The sequence below is a fragment of the Miniopterus natalensis genome, chromosome 2 (assembly GCF_054644295.1).
Source record: "Miniopterus natalensis isolate mMinNat1 chromosome 2, mMinNat1.hap1, whole genome shotgun sequence".
Classification (NCBI taxonomy): domain Eukaryota; kingdom Metazoa; phylum Chordata; class Mammalia; order Chiroptera; family Miniopteridae; genus Miniopterus; species Miniopterus natalensis.
The window spans coordinates 172383823-172397145 of record NC_142082.1 but is presented as its reverse complement, the minus strand read 5'-3'; the positions used below and the strand labels follow the sequence as shown (position 1 = coordinate 172397145).

The following is a 13323-nucleotide window of genomic DNA, read 5'->3' as shown; positions in this document are numbered from 1 at the left end:
CTAGTCACATTTTAAGTGTTCAACAGCCACATGTGGATAGTGGCTACTGCATTGGACAAAGTAGATCTAGTACCTTTTCATCGGACAGTTCTATCAGAACTTCTAGAAAGTTCTACCAGACAGCACTGCTGTAGTTGGGACTTGAGAGCAATGTGAATGCTACACCAATCATGGCAAGTGGGGGCATCAGCAATGAAGCTATAAAAAGGGGCGGGGGGAGTCCCAGAGTAAATGTCGGCGATGTTTTTCTGAGAACTATGCTTGACATGAGACTTGGTCAACAGACTTAGAGTGACACAATCTTATTGGAAAGACTTTCTTCACTGAGGTGGACGGGAGTATTCTGTGAGCCTGGATCCTTAATCATTCAATTCTGATTCCTTGTTCAGATTATATTTTGGTTGCCCACTGACTTCCTATGGAACCTTAAACAGATTCTTTAACACCTTTAAATCTCCATTTTCTCACCAGTAAAAGGGGAAGAGTAATGGTATCTACCCCATAGGAGTGCTATGAGAATTAATATTCATGGCAAATAGTTATATAGAGTACTTATGATGGGCCAGGCAGTCTTCTGAGTGCTTTAATAAATAAGGCAAGTATCTTGCACAAAGTTAAGGAATCTACCTCAAGCCACATACTCGTAAGCAGCAGAGATGGGATTGAATTCGGGAAGTCTGTCTGCTAAGAAATCTAAAATGTACTTAGCATGACACCCAACAGGTAGAAAGCACTTGGGGATTGGCAGCTGTTATCATGGTCACAATTCTTCTTATCACTGTAAATTATGAATTTGCAATACATTTACAGGTTGACTGATTTTACAGTCAACCTTCCTCTGCTTGGCTATGCTGAGTGCCCCTGAGATATCTTCCTTAGTCTGCAAGGTTGAGAGGCAGGCCCTGGGCAATAATGGATTCACCCATCAGCTGGCCACCTTGTCGATCACTCTTTGTCTCACCGTATGCCTTTTACAAGCTCTGCAAGCCCTATCTAAAAAAGGCAGTGATCTATTTTATAATAAGGAAAAGCTCTTTAGATATTTCTTTTCTTTCACCCATTTCTTAACTTCACTAACAAAGATGACCAGATCTGAGATTCCTGGGAGAGCAAAAATCAAAGCCGTGGTGAATTAATACAAATCCTAGAGACTGCTTACATGCGCGGAAGAAATGTGAATAAGAAATATTTAAATTATGCTCAAACAAAACTCCACTGTGTATGGTATCTTTCCATCTTCTGGACACTTTCGGCTTTGATTCACCCGTCAACTCAGGACTGCATGCGCTTGAGTTATACGCAATGAGATAAAAAAAAAAGAATGCCTGAACTCAGTTGTCAGAAAGAGTCCACAAAGCTGCATCTCAAGGTCTTTAATTGTATTCTAAAACATCTGGCTAGTTCTATAACCCCAGAAAGAGTCTTTTCATTTAAGCAAAAGACAGGCAAAAACCATATTCCAATAAAAATAAAGCTACCCAAAGAAAATAGGCATAAAGAGCTGACAGAAACTTAAAGTGATGAAAAATAGCTAAGGGAAGTGAAATCCGAGTGCAGAGGATTGTATGGGATATGCCTCCTGCCACTTGCTGGGCCTCGTTTAGACTGGGGCTTTAAAACGACTTAGATACAATAACAAGATGATTTAAAAACGTGGCCTTCATAGCTGCTGTTAGCAATGCTACAACAGACATGAGAGCATGCGTTTGCTTCCTCGGGGCACCCAAGCATTTATTTCCATACTGTTCGTTTCTGTCGGCTCCCTGAAAATTCTTTGCACTCCACAATGTTAAGATAAACAGGACTTCCTCCCTTTAATGAGTAGAGTGGTGTCTATCACTTCAACAATTTAAGTAATAGCTACACATCAAGCCCTGGACTAATTATACTGTTTTATGATGCCTTGAAGTTTACAGAACACTTTCCCACACAGCCATTCAGTCGTCCCAAAAAGCTGGGGAGTAGATGTCATTGATTATCCCCATTTTATAGGGGAGAAAACTGAAGTTCAGAGACTCTGAGTCTCAGTTGCCTCTGAGACTCTATATGTTTCCATTTCATTGCTTATTTCTCACTCACGTTCTGTGAACTTCTCCCAGTATCGCTGAGCTGAGGCGAACTGGACTCATTGCACTGAGAGCACTGGTGGGAGATGGTACCTTCTCCTGCTTAGCCTGTGCTATGGTTAGAATGCTTTTCTACGTGACTTAGTCTGAAATTCTGTGATTTTTTCAACTTCTTAAGCCACAGTTTGCTAAAAGAACACATAGATTTTAACTAACATGCTACTTCCTGCCCTACTCACTATGTCAAACCTTGGGAAGCTGTGGACTTTGTCATTATTCCCTTTTATTATGCACTAATTACATGAAGAGCCTGCCTCCTCATTCACCGCAGGTCTTCCTTAACCCGCGGAATTAATCTTTGACCAAGTTTCCTGGCTTACAGGATCTCCCAGAGGAAAGGAGATGTAACTCTGTTAGGTCACCATGTCCTTCCATTCTGAGGCCCGTGTGGATTGAATTACTCATGAGCTAGATTCCCATCTGGGTTTATCGGGGATGTGTGGCAATGGGATAAATGAAAGGACCTTGCGAGGTGATTCCAGCCCCATTTTCGTAATTTTGTTCTGTCCAAGCTTCTTTTCTTCTTTTCTTAAGGACCAGCCTAAGAAAACTGAACTATAGAGCAAATCTGTACCCCACCCCGAATCTTGGCCTTCCTTTGAGTATTCCAGCTGATTGGGGGTTGGGGGTCGAATCCCATTATACTGTGTGACAGACCCATCTGGTGTCACATGCTTTGGCCTACGTCTCATTTCACCTGGAGCTGCAGCAGATGGTAATGCTGGCAGACTCACCTCATGTTGACAGCATGTCATTTCAAGAACACGCCACACATCTTTTTGCTTTCTGTCCCAAACTCCTTTAATACCTCCACAGACTACTTGGCCCTATTCCAATGGGAGTGGCAAAAAGCACAGCCCAGAATACTAGTGACTTAATGCCCCCAGGGGCCACCCTCAACCAACTGGAGCCCGAGGTCAGTGAGTAAGTGGCCCAGTCCCCAGTTCCTCAGTGGACAATTCTCTACACTCCCCCCAGTGGACTCAAGCTCTCCTTGCCCATAGCAATGATCTTCATAACTCCTCTTAGTGGTTTTCCCTCCTTCCCTGTCTCATGGCCCCAGGCCTTTGCTTCAACTCCCTGGGAACACCTCTCACATAAACTGTCCACACATAAGTCTTGGTTTGGGGCTCTGCTTTTCCGGATAACCATTTATAGACAAGGGTCCTAGAAGTCCAAGCCTAATAATCTTCTCCAACAAGTGCTAGTTAATGGAAATGCAGGGTCCAGAGTCAGTTCTCTAGACTCTTCCTACTGCCCTAAATAAAAATGAGAAGACAAGGGCCTTCCAAGTCCATTCTAGACTTTGGGCCTTTGCATTTGCTATATCTTCCACCCGGAATGCTGTCCTTGGCTTGTCTTTTGGTCTCAGCTCAGCTCGTTAACTCCCAGGAACACTTCTCTGACCACATCGCTTAGAGCAGCCCTATTCTTCAAGTTGCTATGACATCACCCTGGTTTGTTGTTTCCATAGCTCTTACCACTACCTGATATCATCTTGTTTATTTATTTGCATGCTTCCTGTGAGTCTATCCTTCACGAGGCACTTGCCTGTCTCGTTTCCTGCTTTATTACAACATCCAGTATATAGTCAGTGCTCAGCGTTCGGACGGAAGAAACGATAGCTATCCATGTGCCGTAACATAAACTTCACTTGCCCTTGTTGTAACAACAGGACTGCTGCTTCTGATCCCACAGTTAGTCCACTGGAAAAGAGTTTAGCTCTCTGGCCAGTTTAGCCCATGAGTTAATACTCTGAATCTCCAGGATAGCTCAAGGTCCAAGAGTGGTGGGTTGGGTGCTGTGGGTTACTCATCCAGGGCCCACCGTCTTTTCCCCGGGGCTCTGCATCCTAAGCTCAGGGCGTGAGGGCCATAGAATCCATCGAGGTCATGAGGACACAAAAGAAGGTGAGCAGAAGGAGTGAGGGAACCAGAATGCAAGTCTTCGCCCTTCTTTGGATCCCTTAGCTCAGGTGTGCAGAGTGGAGTGAGGCCGAGGCCCTGGGGGAAAGAGAGGTGGGAAAAATGCTTCGACCTGGCTCTAGAACTTAACCGGGAAAGGAAACGAGAGTCCCAGCGGTCGCACGTGGTCCAGGCTAGGTTACCAGGAGAGGGGACTAGGGGAAGGTTTAAAGAAGCCGCGGGGGGAATAACCGCCTTGCACTGTAGCTTATGCGTCTTGTGCTCTCTGGTCTGAGAAACCTTAAATGAAGGGGTGGGCAGCTGGAGGGGAATGTTGTCCAGCAAAGGAGAGATGAGGGACAGCAGCCGTGAGCGAGTGGGGGGCTCCCTCGCGGGCTCTTCCCGATGCCCTAAGCTCACGGCGCCTTCGGGGGCTCTCTCCTCACGTCCTTGCACCTCGTGGCCGCCAGGCCTGCCTTCAACCCGGTGAGCTTGCTTGGAGATCTTAACATGCAATCATAATTCGGAGCAGAAAATGGAGTTTTTATGTGGGGGGAAACAGCCCCGAAGTGCAGCTTTCCTTAGTCTGTGATCTGTGTACCTACAGTGTTAACTATCCTGTGCGTTCTGATTGGTAGGGCACAGATTATAAAGATGTCTCTACACTGATTATTTTAATGACTTGTAGGAGAGGCCAGAAGCAAATGGTCAAGTAGCTGGACATGGAGGGAGGGCCCGTTGCCTTGAGTGGATATAAAACGCAGCAAGCATGTCCAAGAGCTGGCATTTCATAAATAATTACTGCTGCCTTTGGCCTCTCTGAATTACCAATAAACATCTCGTGTTTTCCATAACCTCTTTTCTCCTTCCTTCTATTATTTATGACTTGATTCTTATTTATCAAGTGCATACTAGGATTAATAAAATATCATCACTGCCCTTAAATGCTCTTATACTGTATGGGGGCTTGTAGGCATGTAAATAGGGGATACACATAATGACCTCTCCTTGGAAAGAACCCGATAGACCATTACACACTAAGGTGCTAATGGCTGGTATGTAATAGCATAAGCTATTGACATCTCCTGGGATGTCTGCAAATAGGGGATCATGCCTTCAAACACCGACTTTCGTGGAATTTCAAGGGTTTGCATTTTCACTATCGTTGTCCACCATGGTCCCTATGTTAGTGTAGAGCGAATAACTGGGGACATCCAAGCTTTCTTAGCAGGGCTATTATGCCAAAAGGAATTATTCTAAGACTGGTACAACGTTCCCCTGCCCCACCCAAAATTTACCCTGGCTCACTCTGCTGATATTCCCAATTAAAACTCTTTATAATGAGATTTTTTTCATAAATGCATAAAGTGGAGCAATATATCATTTTATGGTACCATCTAGTTACAGATCTACTGGGAACAAGTTAGTACAATTTGTCCTCAAGTCAGTTTAAATGACTAATCCTGGTGCTGTGCCATATATCCCCCAACACTGGAAGGATGGTGGGTAGGAAACCTACCCAGAGCTATAACCTAAGGAAGCTCAGCCTTTGATAGGTATAATATTAAACCATAAGAATCATGACTTCATGCTGCAATAAGATCAGACTCAGCCCTAGAGCAGGAATCCGTTTCTGCTCCCAGCTCTGTTAATTATCTAGCCTCGTGGCCTTGGACAAGTCACAAAGCCTTGCTGTCCTCATCTGTAAAAGAGAAGACTATTAGGTTCAATAAATCCAAGGTTCTACCTACCTCTCACCTTGATTAGTAGCTAACGTTTACTGAGTACTTAGAAGGAACAAAACCATTTTCTGGACTCTCTGTAGCACTCATCATCTAAGCTTTGTTCTCATACATTTCAAAATTGTAGTTTGTTTCAGAGAGCTTGCGATGAACTGGACAACTTACCAAATAAATTGTCAGAAAGAGAAAATTCGTCCGCGGCAGGTAAGTGGGAGTGTTGGATGAGATTCATTTTTGATCCCATCCAAACGTGTCTACTTGAGAATGCACCTCTGTTATGGTGGTCTTCAAAAAATCACCCTGAAAGGCAAATAAAAAGAGAGTTTGGGGAACAGTCGGGAGATGGTTGAGAGAGAGAGGGAGGGAGAGCGCAAGCTAATTTACAAAACAGGGAATGGCTCCCTTTTGGCGTTTTGCCAAGGACTTTCTGTCTGCATTTGTTCCCAATAGTTATCACTTTTACACCTAATTTGGACTTATCAATGTCCATGGTATATACTCTCTAATTTATCTGGGAAGACACCATATGTTTTCATTCAAATTTTAACAGGAGAGTTGGGCAAAGCATGATGACATTTTGGTTGTCTCTATTTCTTTTACATATAGAAAAAAAACCCAGAAATAAATTTAAGGGCCTTGATTTAAAATGGGATGAATCAATGATTTATTATCTTAAATTTTATTCTAAACTTGAACAGGTTTATGCACAGACACAAAAGTACCTTAAGACCACTTTCTACTGGAATTTTCTTAAGTTGAGTAGGCACTATGTCAGCAAGTCAAAAATTTAGGAAGGATTCCCCAAGATCTTTATCTTTGCATTTAGAGAAAAGCTAAGGGATTTGCATTTTCACTCTCATATATTTCTTTGGGATAAAAAGAAGTTATGATAAACTGAAAAATAATGGTAAATCTCGCCAAGATGTCTGAAGTTTCATCCTGAGGAGATGTCCAGAATTCATCCCAGAGCCCAAGAGCAGCAGTGTTTGCTTTTAGTTATTTGTCTAGTCCATTCTTCCTTCCTTCCTCCCTCCCCCGCTTCCAGTATGTCTTCTACCTCCCTGAGAAAGTAATTTGAAAGGTCCAATAATGAAAAGGTGACTAAGATCTACCCTTCCTGCAGACATTTCATTATGATAAGCAATACAAGGGTACATCTGAATTGATGAGAAAACACCAGGGAGGTTGAAGAATTTAGTTAAGAGAGAGAGGCCCTCTGGAAGGATACAAACTGTGCCCGCTGTGGGAATGCAGGCATCTCTGGGTCCATCTGGTGTCATTTGGCATGGCACAGTCCTACCAAAGTCTACCATCCAGTAAGCCAAAAGACTTGTTGGGAGAAAGCTCATTCTAAAGTCAGAGGGAGCCAGGAACCATGACTTTCACCCCAAAGCAACGCCACAGTCATGAGGGGAATGTGTGCACCTCAGTGTAGCACAGGGTTTGACCAACCTGTGCGAGGTTCAAGAGGCCTTTGGGCCACCCTGGTGTGAAAAGGGAGAAAGCCACAAATAAAAATGAAGCTTGGAAACACTGCCGTGTAAGGTAGACCTTTCTAACAGAACACAATAAGCAAGAGAGAGCTCATTTCAACTCCACCCTCACCCTCAAACAACTCTGCCACATATCACAGTGGAACTTTGACCCCGAGTCCTGTCGGGGTCATTCTGGGGCAATTGTAAAAGAGCAGCAGCAGCTGAGGTATCGCCATGACCCATGGACAATGCCCAGCAGAGGAGCTGTGACCACTGGCTGGATGCTGGTCTCTCCAATGTACACAAAGCGTAGTAGAAGTGGCCAGAGCGGCTTGATTATGAACAACCATGAAGAGACCCCCAGGCGCTCCTGAAATCCTTGGAGGCGGGGGGACTCTGGTAGGGAGCTGAAGGTCCTGAGGGATAAGCCAGTGAAAGTTCAGTTGTTGCTATTAACGGGACCTCATTCATACTCAAAGACTATCTGAGGACTTGGGAAACTCAAGTTTTAATATGTGTATATGAATCGTTACATACATTTTCGTTGTGTATATATTTATGTATAAATTATGTATAATAGTTGTATCTATATGTCTCCATATTATATAATAAATGGGCTGAAAAGTTCCTCAAAATTCATACAACTGCTGTTCTAGATAGAGTTTCTCTTATTTTGGGGATAGGAAATTCCAGTTTTCCATAATAATTTCCAGGAGCCCACAATGTGCAGAGTCGGGAATTTTTTCTAATATTCAAACCAAACTTATACTCTGTGACTTAAGACCCAGTTGCTCTGGTCTGTTAAAAACAGGAGATTTCAGCTCTCTGACTCTTGCGTGAGGTCTCCCTCCATGCTAACTTTTTCTCACATTTGCCTTTTTTAACCTTCAGCCGTGTTCGCCCAGCTCCCTGTACTTCCCCAGCACAGCACAGCTCTCTGGTAGTTTCCAGGCGCCATCACCTTCATTTGGGATTCTTTAGTGTATTTCCCTCCATACATTCATATCCACTTGGCACCTTCAGTTCAAGTGCCTGGCACACAATAAGCCCTCAAGAAATGCTGGCTCAACGAAATGGTTTGTATTAATTGCTTTTCTGGCTTAGCTCCTCCAGATTCCCTGACCTTGGCCTGCTCTTCCTGAAGAAGTGGCACGAGAGAGGGATTCCCTTCTTTTGGCACCAAGGACAGAACGTGTCACTATTACCCAAATGAAAGTTAATCCGCACCCGAGGATACTTTGTTCCATTGGTTTTGAGAGAGGGTAGAAGGGAGGCGGGAGGGAAGGAGAGCCGGAGAGAGAGAGAAACATCGATGAGAGAGACGCATTGTCTCCCACACGCGCTCTAACTGGGGCCGGGGATCAAACCTGCAACCCAGGTACGTGCCCTTGGCTGGGAATCGAACTCGAGGCCTTCAGTGGGTGAGCCCGCTCTAACCACTGAGCTACACCGGCCAGGGCCCGTATTACATTCTTTAAAAAAAGTTTCTTTGGGAGTTTGAGATGATACCAAACTTACTTATTTAGGTAGGAAGATCTACATCTTCTTAATATTCATTTTTGCCTTTTAGGGGCAAGTATATCTTAATTCACTCAAATGTACTTACATCTCTTAGTTTCGTAGCTATTTCTCCATGTATGCCTGACCTCTCCATGATGCTTCCCCTGTCATGTATCTTCCCCGCCCCTCACCCACCATGTGGTAATTAACGATTTGACTTCATCTGTCTTTCCTTCTCCACTTTGTCACCAGATTGTAAACTCCTAGAAGGCAGAAATCATAGTTCGTATTTCTTTTGCATGCATGCATAGCTAGTAGTGCTATGCATCCACATGAATGATAGCTGTGGTCTAGTAGAAATGCTGTGGGGGGTGGGGAAGCATGAGAAGATTAGGGTGGAAAACCTGTTCTAACCTTTCAGAGCTACTCACCTAACACCCCCTCCCCACACTACACCCTGAGCCTCAGCTGCATGAGAGTTTAAAAATCTAAATAAAAGAGCTGCTATAAAGGTTAAAAGGTGAACTGTTCATAAGCAAAAAATTGGAAACAGCATAAATGTCCACCAACAAGAGAATGAATATAATAAAAAATATTATAGTCACAACCAAATGCTACGCAGCACTTAGCGTTGAATAAACTAGAGCTATCTGTAGTCATATGGACAAACTGAAACGCAGTATATTGAACAAAAGAATCAGGTTGCTGAATAATACATACAGTTTGACAAAATTGTATATATGTTTAAAATATGCAAAACAATGCTAATACCCTAACGCAAGGGTCAGCAAAGGGCCGAACCTGCCCTTTTGTTTACACATATCTGTGGCTGTTTTCTAGCAACAGTGGCAGAGTTAAGCAGTTGCAACACAGTCCATGTGGTCTGCAAAGCCTAAAATCTTCACTGCCTGGCCTTTATAGGAAAAGCTTGCTATCCCTGCTGTAACCTATAGAGACATGCAAGGAAGCGTTGCAGCTACATTCAGAATAGGGGTGCGGAGTGACTGGGCAGGTACACAGGGGATCGCCACAGCATCTGTGACGCCCTCCTGTGAGCCTGGGGGTAAATACAAGGGAGTTGATTACATTACTTAATTTTTGGTATGTTGGAAATACTTCATAAAAAAAAGAGATTGAATGAAATTATATACAAGGTGGGGCAAAAGTAGCTTTACAGTTGTGAGTCCCCGAAACACAGTGTATTCTTGGGTTATTATTTATTAATTATTGTATTATTTGCTGTACGAACAACTGTAAACCTACTTTTGTCCCACCCTGTACGTAAAAAGCTTCTCATCTGTAGGATATGCAAGTTGATGCAGGGATTCTTTCTGACGCACTCTTACACACACAAAAACATACATTTTTATGACTTTGAAGAGAAAGTAATTTCTTCCCATACAATGTTGGGGGGTCCTAACTGTGTTCAATGAGGCACTACTGGAAATTTTGAGTGGCACAATGAAATTTATCTTCAAGAAGATTACACTAATGAAAAAGTGGGACAGGAAGGGTCAGCAGTAAAGGAAGGAGGAAAACTGAGGGAATTTGTTGCTAAAGTGAGATGCTCAGGTGCCTGCCATGGTGGTATCTGTGGAGATGGGAAGGGAGGGACTTGAGTCCAGTTCACAGAAAGGAGAAAGGAAGAAGCCTGGTGATACCAAGGTTAAGCCTTCAGTATTGGTGGAAACAGGGACAAAATGTTTATTTTACTTTATGTTTATGTTTATTTGTATGATCTGTAAGCTGAGTCTTAATTTAAGGCCCCAGCAGCAGTTTCAGAAATGGTATGTGCTGTTTGTTTTGAATGCGATAAGACACTTAGTGACTGGCAGCCTCCACTCCCACTCTCTGGGTATCAGTTTTTACTTGTTTACACACTGTGTGTCACAGGAAGTTCACAGTGTATGGAGCTCCTCTGATTTATCATCAACCAGTTGCAAATAGAGACCTCAGAGACACCCTGTTCCAATTAAATAGCCTCGACTCTGACTTAGGAGAATCTCCGCTCTCAGAAGGTCAAGATAAAAATCAATCACATGTGCCAATTGCCTATGAACTCATCGCACTCAAAGGCCCTGTCTTTGGTGGCATTTTTCTTAGATGAAACCAGCTGTTGATGGCAAAGCACACATTTTGTTGAATGCCTATGTCATCCATTCCTAAAGGGCAGGAAAAAGTGGACTTCTTCCAGCCATCAACGCTTCCTGCCCAGGGAAAGCTCTGGATTCAGCCCACAGGCAAGAGGACTGTTCTTAAGGGCAAAGAAGAATCATGATCCTTCAAGCAGCTTAGCGGAAAAGTCAGGCAAGGGGACCCCCCATTAAAATAGCACGGGGATGGAAAGGGGCTGCACAAACCCCTTCAGGGACGCAGCAAGGACAGTCAGTCAGTCATTCGGCATTCATTCATTGTCCTCTGTGTATCAGGCTTTCATGGAGGCCTTGAAAACAGAGTGGTGGCTGAGGCAGAAAAGCATGTCCCTGTCTTCATGGGGCTTACATTCTAGTGGGAGAGATGACTAATCTGCAAGTAAACACACGAGTTTTCCCATGACAATAGTAAGAAAATAAAGATGAGGGATGGAGAGGGTGATGTGGGAAGAGCTCTCGGAGCGGTCTTTTGACCTGGGATGTACAGGGAGACAAGGTGGAGGCCACATCAAGGGAAAGCAAGCCCAGGGCCAGGGCTGGGAGCGCGGAGGAGCAGCAGGAGCCCAGCGAGGCCCAGCGAGGCCCAGCGAGGCCCAGCGAGGCCCAGCGAGGCCCAGCGAGTGAGCTGGGGGGGTGCAGGTCAGGCCTAAGGGGGGACGGCTCTCCGGTGGCCTGCCGACCACGGTAAAGAGCTTGGGTTTATTCTAAATGGAAGTCGTTGGCGGGCTTTAAGCAAGGGGTGTGACTAGAGGGAGGAAAGTCTTCCCAAGGGTGGAAGGCTGATTCTTGAGCTTCCTCTCGAAGGAGCCGGCATCAGACTGCGTGAAAGCCACGCGGTAGGAAAGGCATCGGAAGGGAAAATAGCAGGCCGTGCTCTCAGCAACCACCAATCACTCTCCCTGCTGTAGCTAGTGAGTCCAGCTCAAATCAGTGGAGGAAGGACGGCCTGTGCAAGAAACAGTGTCGGGAAAATCGGCTACTCCTCTGGCGTGTGTGGGGCAGGCCGGGGGGTGCGTGGAATAAAGGTTTCTATCTTGCATCGTTCTTGAAAATAGGTTTCAGGTGAATTAAAGACTTTAGAATTATGAAATTATTGGGACAATTACGTTTATGATCTTTATAAACTTAGGGATTGAGAAGGACTTACTCAACAGAAAATAAATTTAAAAAGAAATAGATTTGACTACATTAAAATCAAGACGACAGAAATCAAGACACCATAAACAAAGCTAAATATATGGAAAAGACTGGGAGGAAATGTTTACAACATAAATAACAGCAAAAAAAAAAATAGCACAAACAATACATAAATAACTTGTATAAATAAAAACAGAAAGTGTAAACAATCCAGAGCAGAAGCTGGCAAAGGATATGAAGAGGAAATTTACCAAAAGGGAAATACAAGTGGCCAATAAACATACAACACATCTGGAACTGATTAATAATTAGAAAAATGCAAATTAATATAACTAGATACCCTTTCCACCTATCAGATTGTCAAACCTTTTTAAATCTGATAATATTAAAAGTTGGAATGTATAGAAGTACATATTTTTATACACTGCTAGTGAGGCCATAGTCTTTCATTTTTGCAGGGTTTTTAGCAGTGTATGTTAAAATAAAATGCAATTCTAATTCTTAGGTATCTTCCCTGGAAAACCTTCACACATGTCCCCAAGGATGTTCACTGCAGCATTGCTCTTACGGTGAAAAGGTAGAAACCACCTAAATGACCATCGACGGTGAAATGACTGCATACACTGTGCTCAGTCTACGGTATCAAATACTAGGCTGTGGTGAAAGGACTGAGGTGGTTTTATGTGTGTTGTCATTGAAAGAAGAAAGTTAAGGATAATAGCTTTGGGTAGGTAAAGGGAGATTTTAGACTTAGTTATAAGGTTGTAATTTTTTTTTAATGTATTTTATTGGTTTCAGAGAGAGAAAGGAAGAGGGAGAGAAACATCAATGATGAGAGAGAGTCATTGATCGGTTGCCTCCTGCACACCCCCTGCTGGGGGACCAAGCCCACAACCTGGGCATGTGCCCTGACCAGGAGTCGAACCTTGACTCCTGGATCCTAGGTCGATGCTCAACTGCTGAGCCACGCCCGGCTAGGCTATAATTTTTTTATGAGATGAATTCATTGAGCATATCATTCTCCATTCTCCATTTGGCCAATTACACAGTTGGATGCCATAAGCAGGCACATTTAAATGCACTGGAAGAGAGGGTTGTTGTTTATACTCCCCACTCCCACAGATGCAGCATCTCCCACTGTCCACATCCACAGGACTTGTGCATTTGTCACACCTGATGAATCTACACTGACACATCATATCACCCAAAGTCTATCGTTTACATCAGGGCTCACCCTTGGCGTTGTACATTCTATGGGTTTTCCACGATAATATCATAGAGAATAG

General features: G+C 43.8%; 1 protein-coding gene across 3 annotated transcripts in view; it reads right to left on the bottom strand.

Annotated features, from left to right (window-relative positions):
* The window catches only part of NR1H4 (nuclear receptor subfamily 1 group H member 4), a 48229-nt gene extending 42213 nt beyond the window's left edge, over positions 1–6016 (bottom strand). For all 3 annotated transcript variants that reach the window (XM_016223156.2, XM_016223157.2, XM_016223158.2), the window contains exon 1: positions 5938–6016. In XM_016223156.2, the coding sequence (XP_016078642.1) occupies positions 5938–6016 (79 nt within the window). The remainder of the gene's footprint in view (positions 1–5937) is intronic.
* Between the last annotated feature and the right edge of the window lie 7307 nt (positions 6017–13323).